This window comes from Mustela lutreola, chromosome 10 (genome assembly GCF_030435805.1).
Source record: "Mustela lutreola isolate mMusLut2 chromosome 10, mMusLut2.pri, whole genome shotgun sequence".
NCBI classification, from domain to species: domain Eukaryota; kingdom Metazoa; phylum Chordata; class Mammalia; order Carnivora; family Mustelidae; genus Mustela; species Mustela lutreola.
The window spans coordinates 109225064-109245239 of NC_081299.1; the positions used below are offsets into that span (position 1 = coordinate 109225064).

The 20176-nt window shown below is 40.4% G+C and overlaps 1 protein-coding gene and 1 pseudogene across 1 annotated transcript; one reads left to right on the forward strand and one right to left on the reverse strand.

The window, feature by feature from the left end:
- Nucleotides 1-1640: 1640 nt before the first annotated feature.
- CTXND2 (cortexin domain containing 2) lies at nt 1641-19944 on the reverse strand. The gene is made up of 2 exons (XM_059134829.1): nt 19657-19944; nt 1641-3568 (listed from the first exon to the last, which is right to left on the reverse strand). The coding sequence occupies exon 2, from the start codon at nt 3493-3495 to the stop codon at nt 3328-3330; it is 168 nt and encodes a 55-aa protein (XP_058990812.1). The 5' UTR covers nt 3496-3568; nt 19657-19944; the 3' UTR covers nt 1641-3327.
- On the forward strand, nt 16072-16170 carry LOC131810672 (U6 spliceosomal RNA; annotated as a pseudogene).
- Nucleotides 19945-20176: the final 232 nt, after the last annotated feature.

The following is a 20176-nucleotide window of genomic DNA, read 5'->3' on the forward strand; positions in this document are numbered from 1 at the left end:
GCATCTAGGAACTTCCTGCATTTTTTACCCTTCAGTAATGTTTTTGCTGTTATTGTTGTTGTTTTTAAATATTTCACTTACTCATTTGAAAGAAAGAGAGCAAGAAAGAGAACATGAGCAGGGTGAAGGTCAGAGGGGGAAGCAGACTCCCTACTGAGTAAGGAGTCTGATTTGGGTCTTGAATGATCCTGGGACTCCCAACACACACAGACACACACTTTATAGGTTTTAAACACTGGAAAGTGGCCAATAAAATTTCCCAGAATGATTACACCTGTAAGCTGTCAGTTTAAAGTGAGTGAAAGGAATGTTTAAGGACATCAGATTAACAGAGATAATATGAGCAATAAAAACCCTGCCCCCCCACCCCTGCGCAAAACCAGCAACAACAACAATTAAAAAAAAAAAAAAAAAAAACCACAGAAACCAAAAGTATGTGGATTGCAACTCCCTGAATCCACACAGCAAGGACGATCTAGCCATAGAGACTGGAAACACTCTATTGACCAGTGGCTAATCTGCCCTTTCCCCTGAAGAGCATGCACATTAGACCTGTGGGTTGGCCTTGGGTCAGTCCTCCTTTCTTTTCTTCCACAGATAATTCACTTCTGGCTGCTGCATTTTTTTTCTTAGGTTACTGTAGAAACTAAAACCTGTGATTCTCTTGCAGCTGCATATTGATGCTCTCATTAATCATGCTTGCATTTTATTTTAGAAGGTGGGGGAAAGGTGAGTTCCCCCTGAGCTCCTGGAGGGGATACATGGGAGCCTTCATGCACTGACATCAATCTTAATCTGCTTGCCTTTGACTCTGTTCTGCATTTTGTCCTGAATTTCTTTTTATTGAAACAGTGTACAAATCATCTCTCTCCCCCTCCCTTGCTCTCTCTCTTTCCTTGTTTAACCAGTATAGCACCAGAAGAGAGTTCTTGTGAAGGCAAAGTCTAGTACCACATTGCCAACCTGCGGTTCCCCTGCCTCCATTTTCAAATAACCCTGGGGACTTACTCAGGCGAAGGAGTGGGCAATCCTGTTTCCAGGAGTCAGAAACAGAGTCAATGATCAAGTCTCTACTAACAGTGCTTATGGTAGGTTTATGTCTCCATACCATTCGGTATGGGTGTTAAAGCCTGGTTCAGCATGGTCCATGAGAAACATGTCACCTCTGAAATGACTGCATGCTAGTCCAAGTCCCTGCACAAACACAGGGACACTTAGATTCCAAGATTATGGCTCTCTGAATTTGCAGTCATGTGCTAGGTCCCTGTTGCCCAGAACATTTGGCCAGCATGGCTGAGCCTGAGAGCTTTTACAGTCACTATCCCTATTACTTACTGGGCCAGACTCAATCTTCTTCAGCCAGACCTGTGTTGGGTCTTGGTCTTGGTCTTGGTCCGTGGCCTCGCTGCCCTCTTTCTTCCAGTGAATTCTCTTATGGACTTTCCTGTCAGTTGGCTATAGTCTACTATACCAAATTTCCCTAACTTCAGACTTTGGAGAGTACAGACTATTATTTCCTTTCCTTTTCTTTTAAAAGATCCCTGGGATGATGATGATAACCACTACCATCATCACCATGTGTTATGTACATGTTGCCTGCGATTCCCATAATGAATTACAACAGACTCATTTGGTTAAAACAACAGAAATTTATTCTCTCACAGTTCTGGAGGCTAGCAATCTAAAATCAAGGTATTGGGCACCTGCTCAGTTGATTAAGTGACTGCCTTTAGCTCAGGTCATGATTCCGGAGTCCCAGGATCCAGTCCCGCATCAGGTTCCCAGCTCCAGACTCCAGAGAGAGTCTGCTTCTCCCTCTGACCTTCTCCCCTCTCATGCTCTCTCTCACGCTTTCTCAAATAGATAAATAAAACCTCAAAGAAAAATAAAATCAAGGTGTTGGCAGGGCTGAGCTCCCTCCAAAGGCTCTGAGGCAAATATTCCCTTGTTTCTTCCAGCATCTGGTGGTTCCAGCCAACGGTTCTTTAGTTTGTGGTTGTGTGATTCCAGTCTCTGCCTCCATCTTCACATGGCATTTTCCTCTGTCTTTCTGTATCATCTCTACTGTCTTTTATAAAAGCCATTTGTCTTTGGTCTTAAGGCTCACCCAGATAATCCAGGATGTTTATCTTGAGATCCTTAATTATATCTGTAAAGATCCTTTTACCAGTGGCACCTGAGTGGCTCAGTGGGTTAAGCCTCTCCACTCAGCTCAGGTCATGATCTCGGGGTCCTGGGACTGAGCCCCTCATTGGGCTCTCTGCTCAGCGGGGAGCCTGCTTCCCCCTCTCTCTCTGCCTACCTCTCTGCCTATTTGTGGTCTCTTTCTCTGTCAAATAAATAAAATTAAAAAAAAGATCCTTTTACCAAATAAGGTCACTTTCATAGGTTCAAGGGTAAGGACATGGTTGTATCTTTTGGAGGGCCCCTTTTCAATCTCCTAGATGTTATTTTATAGATGAAGTGTTGTGGGGTGAAAAAGAATGAGGGATTCACTAAAGGTAAATGACTCCCCCTCTGTTTCAGAGCTCTACCCACTTGAGAAAGGCAGCAGATTTTACAAAACCATACACACTAAAAAGCTCCTATTAAGGGCACCTGGGTGGATCAGTCGGTAGGCCTCTGACTCTTGGTTTCGGCTGGGATCATGATCTCAGGGTCGTGGAATTGAGCCCCTTATGGAGCCTGAGACCAGAGTAGGGCTGCGTGCTCAGCACGAGTTTGCTCGGGATTCTTTCTCCTTCCCCGTCTGCTCCTGCCCCACTCATCTCTCTCTCTCTCTCTCTTTTTCTCTCAAAGAAATGCATAAATTAAAAAAAATTTTTTTTAAAGGTCCTTTAAAGGTTTTTTAAAGGTCCTTTTAAAGGTCCTTTTTTAAAAGGTCCTTTTAGACTCTTTGTTCCTGCTGGCTTTATATTTGCTAAACTAAAGGGATCATCTCCTAATACTGCCTTTAGGAGTTCTGGCTTTCGGTAGGACTCACCAAGTATCATTGTATTACATTACATCATACAGTTATGTCCAACTATTGTATCTTAAGGACACTTGATACTGGAGAGTTGAAACCCATGGCCTTATTTTAATCAATGAGTTCAGCCTGTCTCGATCCTATTTTGTAACCATTTCCCTGAAAAGGAACAATATAAATTGGCTCGTGTTTCATCCTTTCTGTGATTTTCAACTCACCCTCATGTGCCTATTGTGGAATGCAAGAATGAGAAGGCTGACACATAGAGAGGTGAAATAATATGAAGTCTGGGTCCTAAATATCTGTACAGTAGATTTCAAATCTCCTGGGATGGAGAGTCTATCAGGCTTTTTCATAGTTCAGCTCAGAGATGGTTCCGTGGTTGGGGAGCTGGCCTCGTAGGGATTCTTCACCAACTTGGCACACCGGAAAATCATCACAATTAGGAACAGAAATAGAAGGACAACAAAGGCAATGGCAAAGCCTTTGTCTACATCAACACTGCTAGACAGGTTTGAATCATCCATGGGAACACACGCCTCTTTACCCTGGTTCAGCTGTAGCTACCTCCTCAGGTATATCTTCAGGTTTGTCATATTCCTGGACAAAAGGGGTCAAAACAAAGTTTATTGGTTTGCATGTGTATGTATGTGTTTTCTTAATAACATTATGTTAAAACCAAAGAGGGCTTAGAAAAACAAAAACAAAATAGCAAGATTTATTTAAGAAGCGCTTATGAAACTGATGAAGTTAGTATGAGTGATTTTCAAAATATATACACACATAAAGCACAAAATTGTTGGAAAATTACTCCAAAGCAGAACATGAGCAAACATATATAACTCAGACATCAGCTGGGACTTCCTGGCCCTGTAAGATCCAGGTAAAACTGTCTTAAATATCCCAGTTCTGTGTTAAGTCCAAATCCCTCTCTATGATTTTTTCAAATTCTGAGTACTTATTATAATTAACTTGTTCTGGAGTCTTAACATAAAGACTATATAAACATAAAATTATTTTTCTTTTTTTATTACTTTTTAAAAAGATTTTATTTATTTATTTGACACAGAGAGAGAGTGAGAGAGAGAGAGAGCGCACAAGCAGAGGGAGCCTCCTTCTCCCTCTCCCTCGGCCTGCCTGACTGCTGCTCCCTCTGCTTGTGCGCTCTCTCTCTCTCAGTGGATAGAGCAGGAAAGGACAGTGAGAAAACGAAGACACTAAAATTTTAAGTCATTTATAAGAAGTTCAACTAGGAAAGAAAGAAGAGAAGTCAAAGAGCAGTTAAGAGCCTATTGCAGAATCTAGCAAAGGATTCCATTTTTTAATTTTTTAATTTTTTAAAAAGATTTTATTTATTTATTTGACAGACGGAGATCACAGAGGCAGGCAGAGAGAGAGGAGGAAGCAGGCTCCCTGCTGAGCAGAGAGCCCGATGTGGCGCTTGATCCCAAGACTCTGAGATCATGACCTGAGCCAAAGGCAGCGGCTTAACACACTGAGCCACCCAGGCGCCCCGCATTCCATTTTTTTTTTTTTTTAAAGATTGTATTTATGTATTTGTCAGAGAGATAGAGAGAGCACAAGCAGGGGGAGCGGCAGGTAGAGAACCAGACTCCCAATGCCGGACTCGATCCCCCCAGAACCTAGGATCATGACCTGAGCAGAAGGGAGCCACTTAACCAGTGAAGTCACCCAGACGTCCCAAGGATTCCATTTCAAAGGCAGAATGAAAAGGAATCAGGTAGGATGCATCTGGTTGTAAGTGACAGAAAAGTCCACGTAAGTGATAGTAAACAATATGTAGAATTTATTAACTTATGAGGCAGAAGTCCAGAGTAAGGCTAACTTTAGCTATCATTAGATCCAGAGATTCAAGTTGTTATCAGGGTTCTGATTTTATATGTCTACCACTTTCACCTTTTTCTGTGCTGGTTTTCTATACAGGCTGACTTCCCTATGGTAGCAAGAATGGCTCCAACAAATCCCGACCTCTCATATGCCCTCTTCACAGTATCTCTTCCTCCCGATTCCAAAGGAAGAAGGAATACTTTTGTATTAGTCAAGATTCTTGTTTGCAAGCAACAGAGACAATCTCCCTCACGTAAGCATAAAAGTATTTATTGCAAAGAGACCAGGTCCCATCCAGAATGAAGTAGAACTGGTCTTATCGGCAGAAATCAAGAGAGAGGAGGCATTGGAAACCACAGCCAAGGTCAGCACAGGAAAAATCTGGTTAAGGGCACTGCTGGTACTGGACGATTTTGCTGAGCACCACTGCTAGTGTCATTGGAAGTCGCTGCTTCTGCCCTGCTTGAACTATAAACTGAGTCACCTTTGCATCACTCAATATTCCAGTCCCTTGGCTGGTGCATCTGACTGGTCAAGGCTGAGTTATGTACCAGCACCTTAAGCACCACGGGAGGGTCTATAGTGGGAATAAGGTTCTGTCTCTTACTGACTCACATAAAGGAAGATTTTCTTCAAATAAGAGCATTTTTTGATTTGGGTAGAGAAAAAAATGATAAATATCTATTTTTGGATTGTGACCCCAATCCAGCTATATGCTGCATATGAGACTCATCTAAAATTTAAAGACATGGGAATATTGAAGGTAAAAGGTATACAAAAAAGTATACTAGGTAAATAATAACCCAAAGAAAGCTGAGACCTTGTATTAATATAAGACAAAATAGACCTTAAGATAGAAAACATTCTGAGGGTGAGGTGTTGCTCAGTCAGTTAAGTGTCTGACTCTTGGTTTCAGCTCAGGTCATGATCTTTGGGTCCTGGGAGTCAAGTGACAATCTGGAGTCAGGCTCTGTGCTCAGCAGGGAATCTGCTTGAAGTTCTCTCTCTCCCTCTCCCTCTGCCTCTCCCCACCCCCTTGCCCCGTGCCTGCCTGCACACATTCTCCCTCAAATAAATAAATAATCATAAAAAAAAAGAAAGCATTCATAGAGGTAGAGAGGATTAATAGGTTATGATAAAGGGTAAAATTCAGCAGGAAGATGTAACAATTCTAAATTATGAGTACCTAATAAAATAGTCTCAAGATAAATTAAAAAAATAAGAGTATAGGGAGAAATTGATTAAAAATGTCATTATAGGGGCACCTGGGTGGCTCAGTGGGTTAAAGCCTCTGCCTCCGGCTCAGATCATGATCCCAGGATCCTGGGATCGAGCTCCACATCAGGCTCTCTGCTCAGCAGGGAGCCTGCTTCCTCCTCTCTCTCTTCCTGCTTTTCTGCCTACTTGTGATCTCTGTCAAATAAATAAATAAAATATTTAAAAAATGTCATTATAGTGAATAACGAACACATCTTTTTTTTTTTTTTTTAAAGATTTTATTTATTTATTTGATAGACAGAGATCACAAGTAGACAGATGGGCAGGCAGGGGCAGGGGGGGAAGCAGGCTCCCTGCTGGGCAGAGAGCCCAATGAAGGGCCCTCCAGGACCCTGGGATTATGACCTGAGCAGAAGGCAGAGGCTTTAACCCATTGAGCCACCCAGGCACCCCAATAATCAACACATCTTTCTCAATTATTACTAGGTTAACCAGGCAAAAATCGGTGAAGATAAGGAATATTTGATTAATACAAATAATAAACTTGATTTATTGAACATCTATAGAACTCTGCACCCAACACTTAGCAAATCTATACTTTTTTAAAGTTGACCCTTTTATTTTTTAAAAAATTTTTTAATCAAAGAGAGAGAGATAGAGTGAGCACAAGCAGGGGGAATGGCAGGCAGAGGGAAAAGTGGGCTCCCCGTTGAGCAAGAAGCCTGAAGTGAAACTCAGATACCAGGACCTTATGATCATGATGTGAGCTGAAAGCAGCTGCTTAACTGGCTGAATCACTCAGGCATCCCAAAACTGTATTTTTGCATGTATTGCTTAATCCCATTTGAATTGAGTTTTTTTGGGCCTTTGGTCATGTAATACTAAAGGCATCCTAATTCTGTGTATTAAATCTATTTCTACTTGAAAAACCTAGAATGGTTTCTGTTATCTGATATAAACCTCGCTGGATACAAATAGCAAGTTGAGTTTGAGTTATCACAGGTGCGCAAGTGTAATTAATGTTAGAAAATCTATAAATGACATCATATATATCATATATATATGATAGAGGAACCATATAAATATCTCAGTGGTTGTAAAAAAGCATTGGATAAAAGTAAAAATTCAATACTAATGTAAAATGCCCATATTAATATTAGCAAAACAAGGATAAAATGGAACACCTTTAACCAGATAAAGGGTATTAACCAAAAATGTATAGCAATCATTCTACTTAATGGCCAAATGTTGAAAGATTTCATTTATTTATTTATTCACTCATTCGTTCATTCATTTCTTTATCTTAAAGAGTAATTTTTTACTTTTTAAAAAAAAATTTGATTTATTTGACACAAGTTAAGATAGAGAGAACATGAACAAGCACAGCAGAGGAAGAGGGAGAAGCAGACTCCCAGGTGAGCAGGGAGCCCAATGAGGGACCCAATCCCAAGATCCTGGGATCATGATCTGAGCCGAAGGCAGACACATAACCAATTGAGACACCTGGGTGCGATCATTTATTTGTTTATAAGAGAGAAAGAGAGAGAGAGAGAGAGAGCAAGAGCACAAGTCAGGGGAGGGGCAAAGGGAAAAGAAGACTGAATCCCTACTGAGCAGAGAGCCTAACTCAGGGCTGATCCCAGGACCTTGAGATCATGACCTGAGCTGAAGTCAGATGCTTAATGGACTGAGCCACCCAGGTGCCCTGAAAGATTTCTTTTAAAATCAAGAATAAGACAAAAAAAAAAAAAATCAGTAATAAGACAAAAACATTCTTCACTTTTATTCAACATCATTCTAGCCAGCAGAGTAAAATAAGTTTTTTGTTTTTTTGGTTTTTTTTTTAAGCATAAGGATTTAGGGGGTGCCTGGGTGGCTCACTTCTTTAAGCATCTGCCTTCTGCTCAGGTCACATTCCCAGGCTCCTGGGGTCAAGCCCTGCATCAGACTCCCTGCTCAGTGGGGAGCCTGCTTCTCTCTCTTCCCTATGCCTGCCACTCCCTCTGTTTGTCCTCTCTCTCTGTCAAATAAATAAATAAAATCTTTAAAAAAGTTTTTAAAAAATTTAAAAAGCATAATTAAAAGGAAAAAATAACCCATTATACACAGTTATCATTGTCTATAGATACTCCAAGGAAAATATGAAAAATAAGCACAAGAATCTGGATAAGAAACACAAGTCAATTGCACTTATAAATGCCAACAACAAACAATATGAAAATGTAGTTTCAGAAAAGCCATTATTTACAATGACATAGGATACACAAAGTGCTTAAAAATAAATCTAAGAAAATTTTAACAGGGCATGTGTGGAAGAAATTATCAAACTTTACTAAAAGGCATTAAGAGATCACCTAGATCAATGAAGGGATATACCATGTTTATGGATTCAATATGGTAAAATTGTTAATTCTCCCCAAGTTGATCTTCAGATATAATGCAATTTCACCAAAATCCCATCAGGGTTTTTTTGAGAAAACTGACAAACTAAATTTTCTGAAGTGTGTATGGGAACTCACAGGCCAAAAAATAAAGAAGACATTCTGAAAAAAAAGTTTAGGGTGAGGACATTTCCCATATCAGTTATTAAAGTTTATTATAGAGCCATAGTATTTTTGACGGTGGAGTTTATGTGTAGACATACATAATAAGCCATTTGGCAGACTAGAAAGAGCCTGGAAACAATCACACATTTGAGGAAATTTGAATCATAACAGAAAGGGCACTGTTGATTACAGGAAAAGAACAGACTATTTTGTAAGTAATACTGGAAAATAGCTATCCTTAAAAATAAAAAAGCGAGTTTATAGTTATATGTCAAAAACAAACTTAAAAACCTTTAGAAGAAAATGTAGGAAAAGATTTCTTAAACAAGACACAAATAATACAACATATATTAAAAAAAGTTGACCAATTTTATAGTTAAGAACTTCTGATCACCACCACACTGATCACCACAGACACTGTAAAGTAAGTAAAAATACAAATCACTAACTTGGAGAAGATATTTGCCAAACATGTTTCTAAGAAAGGATTAGTATCCAAAATTAGAAGAAAACTCATTCAACTTAATTTTAAAAACATGAATAACTCAACAGGAAAATTAGCAAAATACATGAACTGGCATTCCACAAAAAAAGAATTGTAAGTGGTACATAAATACATGAAAAGGTGTTCAATTTCACTAGTAATCATGAAAATACAGATATCAATTTTTTATCCACTAGATTGCTAAACATTATGAAGTCTGATAACAAAAAATGTTGGCAAGAATTTGAGTATTGGGGTGCCTTGGTGGCTTAGCCAGTTGGGTGGGTGACTCTTGATTTTGGCTCAGGTCATGATCTTGGGATCCAGGGAACTGAGCCCCATCTCCAACTCCATGCTCAGTGGGAATTCTGCCTAAGGGTTCTCCCTCTCCCTTTCCCTCCCCCTCAGCTTACTCTCTCTCTTTCTCAAATAAATAAATAAATAACATCTTAAAAAAAAAAGAATGTGAGTCATCTGAAATTCTTTTAAAAATTTAAAAAAGATTTTATTTATTTATTTGAGAGAGGGAGAGAGCATGTGTAGTGGGGGCCACAGAGGGAGAAGGGGAAGCAGACTCCCCACGAAGTAGGGAGCCGCACTCAGGCCAGATCCCAGGACACTGAGATCATGACCTGGGGCAAAGGCAGATGCTTAACCAACTGAGTCACCCAAGTGCCCTTGAAACTCTTACATGTAGCCTACCAGCAATACAGGAGTATAAATTGGTAAAATCCCCTGTGGAAAACCCTTTAGCATTACTTGGTAAAGTTTAATTTACATATTCTCCGTAACCCAGGAATTCCACTTCTGTACATATACCAGGAGAAATGTAAAACAATGCTATTGTGAGGGCACCTGGGTAGTGGCTCAGCCAGTTTAGCATCAGACTCTTGATTTTGGCTCAGATCATGATCTTAGGGCCATGAGATGGAGCCCCACATTGGGCTCTACACCTAGCTGAGTCTGCTTCTCTCCATTTCTCTCTGCCCTCTTCCCTGCCAGCACGTGCTCCGTGCACATTCTCTCTCCCTCTCTCTCTCAAATAAATAAATACATCTTTAAAAAGAAACAATGCTATTGTACCATCGTATGTGCAAGCAAAAAACAGACAACTCAAATGACTACTTTCTGGAGAATTATTATATAAATTGTGACATAGTCCACAGCTGAATATTATAAGCAGCAAAAAAAAAAAAAAAAAAAAAAAAGAAAAGAAAAAGAATGAACAAACTAGAGTTTGCATCTGAGAACATGGGTGAACTTTGGAAATATGTCATTAAGTGAAAAAAGCAAATTACAGAAAATTGTATACATCATTATTTTTATAAATCTCAAAACAATGTAAACTATTTAGAGATACATACATATGTGACAAATCTATTTTTTGAGAAACAAAGGTGTGATGCAAAAAATTCATGGTAATGGTTACTTCTGGGAGAGAGGCAGGAAGATGATCTAAAGGAAAGAGCACAGAGGTATATGCTAATGTTGATGGTAGGGTGGGTGAATGGCTCAGTCGGTTAAGCATCTGCCTTTGGCTCCTGTCGTGATCCCAGGGTCCCGGGACCAGGCTTCTTCTTTTTTATTTTTTTCTTCTTCTATCAGCTTCTATCAGCTGCCTACTGCTCCCCCTGCTGGTGCTCTCTCTCTGTCACATAAGTAAAATCTTAAAAATAATATTATCTGAGGGTTTTGAAGGGGTGGGGGTGAGAGGTTGGGGGATCCAGGTGGTGGGTATTATGGAGGGCACCTGTTGCATGGAGCACTGGGTGTGGTGCATAACAATGAATTCTGTTATGCTGAAAAGAAATTAAAAAAAAAATCTCAGATATTTCTAAAAGTAAATGATAGTTCTTATTTGGGGTTTCCAAGGCAGCCTGTAGGAGAACAGTGATCCATTAAGATTTTTTAAAAATACAAAAATTTTTATTTCTCTTTGTAAAATCTAATTAAAAAATTTCTGTGCATGTTTTCTAATAGAACACTTTGTGAAAATAATACATGCAATAATAAATGCATTTTTGATCTAATTAAAAATATATAGACATAGAAAAAAAATAATAATGGTATCCTGATGGGGCACCTGGGTGGCTAGGTGGGTTAAGCATCTGATTTTTGGTTTGACTCCAGTCATGATCTTGGGGTTGTGGTATTGAGCCCCACATTGGGCTCCACCCTCAGCAGTCTGCTTCAAATTCTCTCCCTCTCCTCCTCCTCCACTTGCAATTGTGCATGTGTGCTCCCTTGCTAAAATAAATAAATCTTTAAAAAAATAATGGCAAGTGTGTACTTCCTAAATTGTGTCATGGAATCATAGCGGCTTATTTCTTCCTGTGTTTCATAACTTAAACATGCTGTATAACTTCTTTCAAATTATCAAATATTATAAAATTTTTTAAAAACAGAATTAGGTTTAAGGGAGGCAGGGAAAAGTTCCCTGCACTGCAAATATTTTATCAGAGATCAAAAAGTTCATTGGGGGGACGCCTGGCTGGCTGAGTCAGTGGAGCATGAGACTTCATCTTGGGGTTGTAAGTTTGAGCCCCACATTGGGTGCAGAGATTAATTGAAAATAAAATCTTGAAAAAAAAAAAAAGTTACTCGGATACAAGGCTCATTGACTCCAGAGATCACTCTGTGTTTCTGTGTGTATAGTGGGGATGGGGGGCATGGGAGGGGTGTCCAATAAAGAGCCCAAGAAGAAACAGCTTAGGGAGAGCTCATTGGAAGCTCTTGCTCATCCACACAATTCTTGCAATGGCAATCACTAAATATAGCACGGTGGTGGAGAACATGGATTCTAGAGCCAATTTTTCTGACTCTAATAAAACTTGGTGAGCCTGGGACACCTGAGTGGCTCAGTTAGTTAAGCGACTGTCTTCGGCTCAGGTCATAATCCCAGAGTCCTGGGATGGAGTCCTGCATCCGGCTCCCAGCTCCATGGGGAATCTGCTTCTCCCTTTGACCTCCCCTTTCATGCTCTCTCTCACTCGGTCTCTCTCTCTCTCTCAAATAAATAAAAAAAATCTTAAGAAAAAAAAAGAACTTGGTGATCCTAAGCAAGTTACTTTACTTTTTGGAGACTTGCTTTCCCCATCTGTAAAATTAAGATAATAGAAAAATCCTGTTACATAGATGTTGAGGTAAAAGAAATAAATGCATGTAGAACACGTAGAACAGAGCCTTGTACACAACTGCTGTGTTAAATGTTTGCTATTATTATCCTTCTTGGATTTGCAATTTTTCTCTTGCTATGGAGTGCCTGGAAGTCAATGTTGTTTTAATTTTTCATTTAGGTGGAGTTCCAGAGCATATTCTCACGTGTCACAGTTGTGCAGAATTCAAAGTGTCTCACATCAACAGAGAAGGGAGGGTAAAAAGGCCTGGAATCTGTAGTTCAAAGCATTGACAAGTACTCTAAATTTCAGTTCATTTGGTGCTAGGAATGGAATAGCTATCCAATGTATGGTATAACCTGAAGAGAGAATTCCAAGTTGAGCTTAGGTTTTGTGTGTCCCAGAATTTAACTCTCAAAGCAAGTCTTTATAATAGTAAGAAATGGGTCTTGCAGCCATTTGGTTTATTTCTAACTGGAGATTTTTTCTTTCTTTCTTTCTTTCTTTTTTAAGATTTTGTTTATTTATTTGACAGGCAGAGATCACAAGCAGGCAGAGAGGAGGCAGAGAGAGAGGAGGAAGCAGGCTCCCCGCCAAGCAGAGAGCCCGATGCGGGGCTCGATCCCAGGACCCTGAGATCACGACCTGAGCTGAAGGCAGAGGCTTAACCCACTGAGCCACCCAGGTGCCCCTCTTTCTTTCATTTTGTAAAAGATTTTATTTATTTATTTGTCAGAGAGGGAGAGAGAGAGAGAGAGAGAGAGAGAGAGCAGGCGGGGGTGGGGGTGGGGGCAGAGGGAGAAGCAAGTTCCCCGCTGAGCAAGGAGCCCAATGTGGAACTTGGACCTAGGACCTTGGGATCATGACCTGAGCTGAACCACCCAGGCATCCCTCTAACTAAAAATTTTCTTTTCTGGGGCGCCTGGGTGGCTCAGTGGGTTAAAGCCTCTGCTTTCGGCTCAGGTCATGATCCTAGGGTCCTGGGATCGAGCCCCGCATCGGGCTCTCTGCTCAGCGGGGAGCCTGCTTCCTCCTCTCTCTCTGCCTGCCTCTCTGCCTACTTGTGATCTCTGCCTGTCAAATAAATAAATAAAAAATCTTTAAAAAAAATAAAATAAAAATAAAAATAAAAATTTTCTTTTCTTTTTTTTTAAAGATTTTATTTATTTATTTGACAGACAGAGATCACAAGTAGGCAGAGAGGCAGGCAGAGAGAGAGGTTGAGAAGCAGGCTCCCTGCTGAGCAGAGAGCCCCATGTGGGGCTCCATCCCAGGACCCCAGGATCACGACCCGAGCCAAAGGCAGAGGCTTTAACCCACTGAGCCACCCAGGTGCCCCAAGGGAGGGTTATTTTCAAATTAGAGTCACTTCAGTTTATTAGGGAATGATTAACTAGTCTATTTTTTAGTGGGTTAAGCTGCTGCCTTCGGCTCAGGTCATGATCCCAGGGTCCTGGGAGAAGATATTTCAAGTACAAACATGAGGACTTCAGGGAGGACAGCATAGTATGTTCGAGAAACAGTGAGTATTCAGTTTAGAACTGGGAATGTATTCTATTGAAGAACAGGTAGGAACCATAGCCTAAGCCAGTTCATCAGAGCCCTTACATGGCACATTAAAAACTCTGGACTCAACTTCGCAATCAGTGGGGAGTCACTGGAAAGCTTTTAAATATGGAAATTACACCATTAGAAATATCAGACTGAAAATAAAAAAAGAAATAATCAGACTGGTAGGAATGTGGAGGATACATGAGCCAACAACTAACCTGATATTCTTCCATAAATACAAGCTTTGAAGGGATTCAGGACAGCTCCCTCCTCCCACTGTGTCACTTTGGCAAGTGGATCATTCAGAGCTGAAGGCACTTGAGACTCTGTGGGCTCAAGAGAAACTTTTGTCTCTCTCAACCACGAAGAAAAATCTAAATTGAGGGTCTTTCCCAAAATAAGAGTCATCCGCTCTTCTTATCACCCTTTGAAGTGCATTCTTTTCCTCGGAAATCCCAGATCCCTACCCCCTTCTCTGTAGTTCAGAATGACCTATATATCTCATCTTGCCTGCCTTTGGAAATCCATGTCTATGGGGAGTTCCCTATATACACTTACTAAATTTGATTTTCTCCTGTTATATACTGTCTCATGTCATTTTGACTCTTAGTCCAGCTGGAAGGACCTTCGAGGAGACAGGAATTCTTGTTCTCTGCAGTTTTTAGAGGGCAAAAATCTACATGTTTTGATTTTTTAAACTTCTCACAGCTTAGATTAGCATAGTGCTTGCACTCAGTAGGAAATGTTTGTTGATGCGGAGACCAGTGTCAGAAGGAACACTCTGCTTCTCATGGGTGTAGAAAATGTACAACTTGACCTTCGTCTAATGAACAAACTCAGATGGGGTAATATTAATCATAGGACTCTTTCTAAAAGTGATGCCTGAGCTCAATCTGGGATAAGGAAAGAACACTTAAATGAAGGAAGAGTGATGGAGTCAAAAAAGCATGGTAACTTTTGGGGAAGTACTGCTTAATACAGTATGGTAAAGCTCAAAATGCATGAAAATGAAAGGTATAAAATCATAGAATCTCATAGTGGAAGGAACCTTTAAAAGTCATGTTGTGGCGTTAGCCTTCTAATCATTTCTGCAAAGTCTGTGCTTTAATTATTGAGTAAGTTCCTCCTGGGCCTTTAGGGGTCAGAAGTGCCTATCTTCCAAGGTGGCCCATTCTTTAAAAGTACTTATTTTTCTTTTCTTTTCTTTTTCTTAAATTGAAATATAGCTGACACACAAGGTTATTAGTTTTAGGTAGACAATGTAGTGTGATTCAACAATTCTCTGTGTATGCTATGCCCACCACGAGTGTATCTGCCATCTGTCACCATCCAACACTATTATAATACCATTGACCATATTCCCCGTGCTGTGCCTTTCATCCCCATGACTTATTCATTCATAACTGGAAGTCTGGACCTCCCATTCCCCTTCACCCATTTTGCCCATCTCCTCACCTCCCTTTCCTCTGGCAACTACCAGTTTATTCTTGTATTTGTGGGTCTGTTTCTGCTTTTTGTTTGTTTTGTTTTTTAGGTCCTATATAAAAATGATATGGTGTTTGTCTTTCTGTGACTTACTTCACTCCACATAGCATCTTTTAAGTCTATCTATGTTGTGGCAAATGGCAAGATTTCATTATTGTTCATGGTTGAGTAATATTTGATTATATATCTATATTTGTGTATACTTATATTCTTCATATCTATATAATGTATCTATATAAATATATAGATATTCTTTATTTATCCAACACTTGGGTTGCTTCCATATCTTGGATATTATAAATAATGATACAGTAATAAAAATAGTTCTTTACATTGAGCCAAATCGGTCTCCTTAGCATGCTCCACTTTTAATTTAGGACCATATAGGGTAACACATATCTCTTCCACACACAGGATTTTCAGGATGTGAGACACCTTTCAAATACTTGTTAACTCATTTCTTCAATCATTTCATGATTTAATCATTTCTCAGAGGACATGATCTATCACTCTAGCCCTTTTCCACTGAAAATAATCTCGTGTGTTTATATCCCACTTTAAAATGCGGTGCCCAGGGGTGCCTGGGTGACTCAGTGGGTTAAGCTTCTGCCTTCTGCTCAGGTCATGATCTCAGGGTCCTGGGATGCAGCCCCATATCGGGCTCTCTGCTCAGTGGGGAACCTGCTTCTCCTTTCTCTCTGCCTGCCTCTCTGCCTACCTGTGATCTTGTCTGTCAAATAAATAAATAAATAAAATATTTAAAATAAAATAAAATGCGGTGCCCAATGCAGAATAGAAGACCCACGTGAACTCAAGATTATTCATCTAGGTACTATACTTCTATTGCTTGAGATAAGATCATAATGAGCCTTGTGCTAAAACTGGAATAATAGAAGATTACTATGACCCCTGCACAAAGATTACACACAAATTTATGAATCATTCCATATTTTTAACTAACTGGAATTTAACTAAAAACTATGAAGAAAAAAAATCATAATGATCCTTGAAAGTCAGCATAAAGAATTTGAATTTTAGGGGTGTCTAGTTGGTTAAGTGACTCCCTTCAGCTCAGGTCATGATTCCCAGGACCGAGCCCCACATTGGGCTCCCTGCTCAGCTGGGAGTCTGCTTCTCCCTCTGCCCCTCACCCCACTCATGCTCTCTCTCTCTTTCTCTCTCTCTAAAATAAATAAAATCTTAAAAAAAAAAAGAATTCGATGGGGCGCCTGGGTGGCTCAGTGGGTTAAGCCTCTGCCTTCAGGGGCGCCTGGGTGGCTCAGTGGGTTAAAGCCTCTGCCTTCGGCTCAGGTCATGATCCCAGAGTCCTGGGATCGAGCCCCACATCGGGCTCTCTGCTCTGTGGGGAGCCTGCTTCCTCCTCTCTCTCTCTCTCTGCCTGCCTCTCAGCCTACTTGTGATCTCTGTCTGTCAAATAAATAAATAAAAATCTAAAAAAAAAAAAAAAAGCCTCTGCCTTCAGCTCAGGTCATGATCTATGGGTCCTGGGATCGAGCCCCACATCAGGTTCTCTGCTTGGCAGGGAGCCTGCTTCCCTCTCTCTCTCTCTGCCTGCCTCTCTGCCTACTTGTGATCTCTCTGTCAAATAAATAAATAAAATCTTAAAAAAAAAAGAATTCGAATTTTATTCTTCCAGGCATGGGGAACCACTGAAAGAATTTGAGCAGATAAATGAGAGTGGCAGCCATATCTTACTGTACATTCCACTGACTCTAACTGGAATATGAGCTCTAAACCTTAAGTCTGTGTCCCATGGAGGCATAGCTTCAGCACTTAGTGCAGGGCTGGCACATTGGAGGTGTTCAGTCTACCTACATAAATAAATTAATATCTAGATCAGTACCTGGCATATTAAGCAATCACAATTCATGTTTATTGAAGAAAAGTAAATCATCAAAGCCATACTTTAGGAAGATAACTAGCAACAGTATACAAAAAATATTGGATACAGGAAATAGACACCATACGTGAAAAACAATTAGGAGTTGTAGCCATCTTGGTAAAAGGCAACAAAAGTATAAACTAGGATGACAGTTACAAGAAGGAAGGAATGGATGAGAAAGAGGATTTTACATGATATATAAGTTAAATGGACATATAGTGGTAGGAAGAAGAAAATGATAAAACTCTGGGGTTTGAATTTGGATGGCTGAAATGTTGTCATTCATAGAATTATTTATTTTAGGAATTAGCAGATATTTTAAGGGACTTAAAATACCTTTAAGGGAATTTAAAGGTACTGGTATGATATGCTCAGGAGGCAGAAATGTGGGACTGAAGTTTAGAAGTAAAGAAAAGCAAGATCTTTAGAGCTGAGTCACCTAAGTGCAGGGTAGTTGAAATCGTAGACGTAGATGAGGTGGCCAAAGGAGAATTCAAAACAAGGGAATGTCTACTTTTACGCCATTGGAAAGAGATCAAGAAACCACAGATGGAATAGTTATAAGTAGGAAAAGCTGAAGAGTGTAGAGTCATGAAATTGAACAGATGAGAGAATTTCAAGGAGGGGTATTGTCAACAGTCTCAGATGCTATAGAGAGATGGAAACCTTCAGCTTCTGGAAATTGGAAAACATCAGGTCATTTGTGATTCTTCTTCTCCTTATCTAATTAAATCTGAATTCCTGAACTTGGAATGAAAGGTCTCTAGTTTACTTATTTAAACCTCTCACTCATAACTGCCAAATTCCAGTAAGCTAATTTTGCTATGGTTAGGCTGGTATCTTTCCTCTCTCCACCTCAAAAAGTAAAATACATTCTTGTTGAAAAAAAATAGAGGTGCCTGGGTGGCTCAGTGGGTTAAGCCTCTGCCTTCGGCTCAGATCATGATCCTGGGATTGAGCCCCACATCGGGCTTCTGCTCAGCAGAGAGCCTGCTTCCTCCTCTCTCTCTGCCTGCCTCTCTGCTTACTTGTGATCTCTGTCTGTCAAATAAATAAATAAAAATCTTTAAAAAAATCACAAATTATTGTAGCCTTGGATATCCAATTTCCTTTCTTCTAAGACCTCTTAAGCAAAATCACTTTTCTTGACAGATTCAAGTGACAGATACCATGGTAAATCTAAAATATGTTTTCTAAAGTGAAGACCGGGCCTAGAATTTTTTAAATTGTTCTTAAAGTTCCTGTTTTAGGAACACCTGGGTGACTCAGTTGGTTAGGCATCTGGCTTCAGCTCAGTTCATGATCCCAAGGTCCTGGGATTAAGTCCTGCGCTGGGGTGCTTGCTCAGCCCCTTCACAAGCAGGGGAATCTGCTTATGCTCCCTCTCTTTCTGACAAATACATAAATAAGATCTTAAAAAATAAAAGGTTCCTGGGGCCCCTGGGTGGCTCAGATGGTTAAGTGTCTGCCTTCCACTCGGGTCGTGATCTCCAGGTCCTGCAATCCAGTCCCGCTTCCAGCTCTCAGCTCAGCAGAGAGTCTGCTTCTCCTTCTCCCTCTGCTTTTACCTCTCCCCCTGCTTGTACTCTCTCTCTCAAATAAATAAATAAATAAATAAATAAATAAATAAATATTTTACGAAAAAGGGTTCCTGTTTTGTTTGAGATGAGCAGGAGTACTGCTTGGAACTATAATAGGGAAAAGGAGGAGGGCATGAATTTATGGGTTTATATAAAATCTGAAACTGCTCAAGTAGGAAGCAGAATAACAGCATTTATAAATCTGCAGCAGAAGTTTGTCACCTTTCACTTAACACTTCCTGGAAAGATCAGTCCCTCTTCTATTCCTTTCCTTCTTTCCTTTGCCCCTGCCAATCCTTCCTTCCTTTCCAAATCACTTCATTTTCCCCATCTGTTGCCCTATATTTCTTAAAGACAAACAAACAAACAAACAAAAAAACAAAAGAAGACAACAACAAAACTACCTAAAAAGACACAGCTTTTCTCTCATTGACATAAGTTTACTCTAAAGGGAGAGGTTGGGATCCCTAGGTGGCTCAGTTGGTGAACTGTCTGCCTTCAGCTCAGGTCATGGTCCTAGGGTCCCGGGATCGAGCCCCACATCAGGCTCCCTGCTCAATGGGGAGCCTGCTTCTCCCTCTGCCCTCTGCTTGTGCTCTCACTCTATCTCTGTATCAAATAAAATAAATACAATCTTAAAAGACAAAAAAAGGAGAGATGATTGTGAGGAAATAGAAAAATGAAGCTCCCTTCTTATAATTCCTAAAATCAAAGACATCCTCTAGGCGATGAGACCAACAGAGGTTCCCCCAGTTTGCCTCAAAACCACCCTGTGCCTCTTACCTAAAGTTTCACTTTTCCAAAAAAGCTCTGAGGAAAGAAAAATTTCTTTACTTCCCCCAGTCATTTCCCTAAGTACTCCCCAGGCTTGTAGAGAAGTGTTATGAAACTCAGAAGAATTGTTGGAATTATTCCCAGAAAAACTTCACCAGAAAGATAATACGGACAGTTATTTACCTTTTGAGAGAGTGATATCCAAGGCTGGCTGTTGGCAGGCCAGTCTCCTCCTACTCAAGCCCATCTCTTGGCAGCCTCTCCCCTTTTTATCAACCCACTCTTACAAAAAGGCAAGTGGTTGGTAGCTCTGTCCCTTCCCCACTCTCACGCTGAACTAAGAAGCTTCATGAATACTTCAGCTAAAACAAGATCAAGTTTCAGACACTCCCATAGTGAGTGAGAAAATGATCCCACTAGATTAAATTGGAGCCCAGGTCAGTAGAAGAATATTTCCACAGCTCTGCCAGGACTGGGGCAGCCAAGGTTAATGGCTTAAGTAATACCCTGTAAGTGGATCACGTGAGTGGGAGAAGATGGGTCACGAGCCAGTTTTTGGTCTATGCAGTGGTTCTCTGGATTAGTGGCATCACATGGAAAATTGTTAGAAATGCTATTTCTTGGACTTGGGTTCCTGCCTTAATGAATCTGAAACTTTGGAGGTGTTCGCGTATCTGTGCTTTAACCAGCCCCTCTAGGGGAC

What these genes read in the sequence shown, in the direction of transcription:
- CTXND2 (XM_059134829.1), bottom strand. Translation starts at nt 3,495, where the DNA reads ATGGATGATTCAAACCTGTCTAGCAGTGTTGATGTAGACAAAGGCTTT.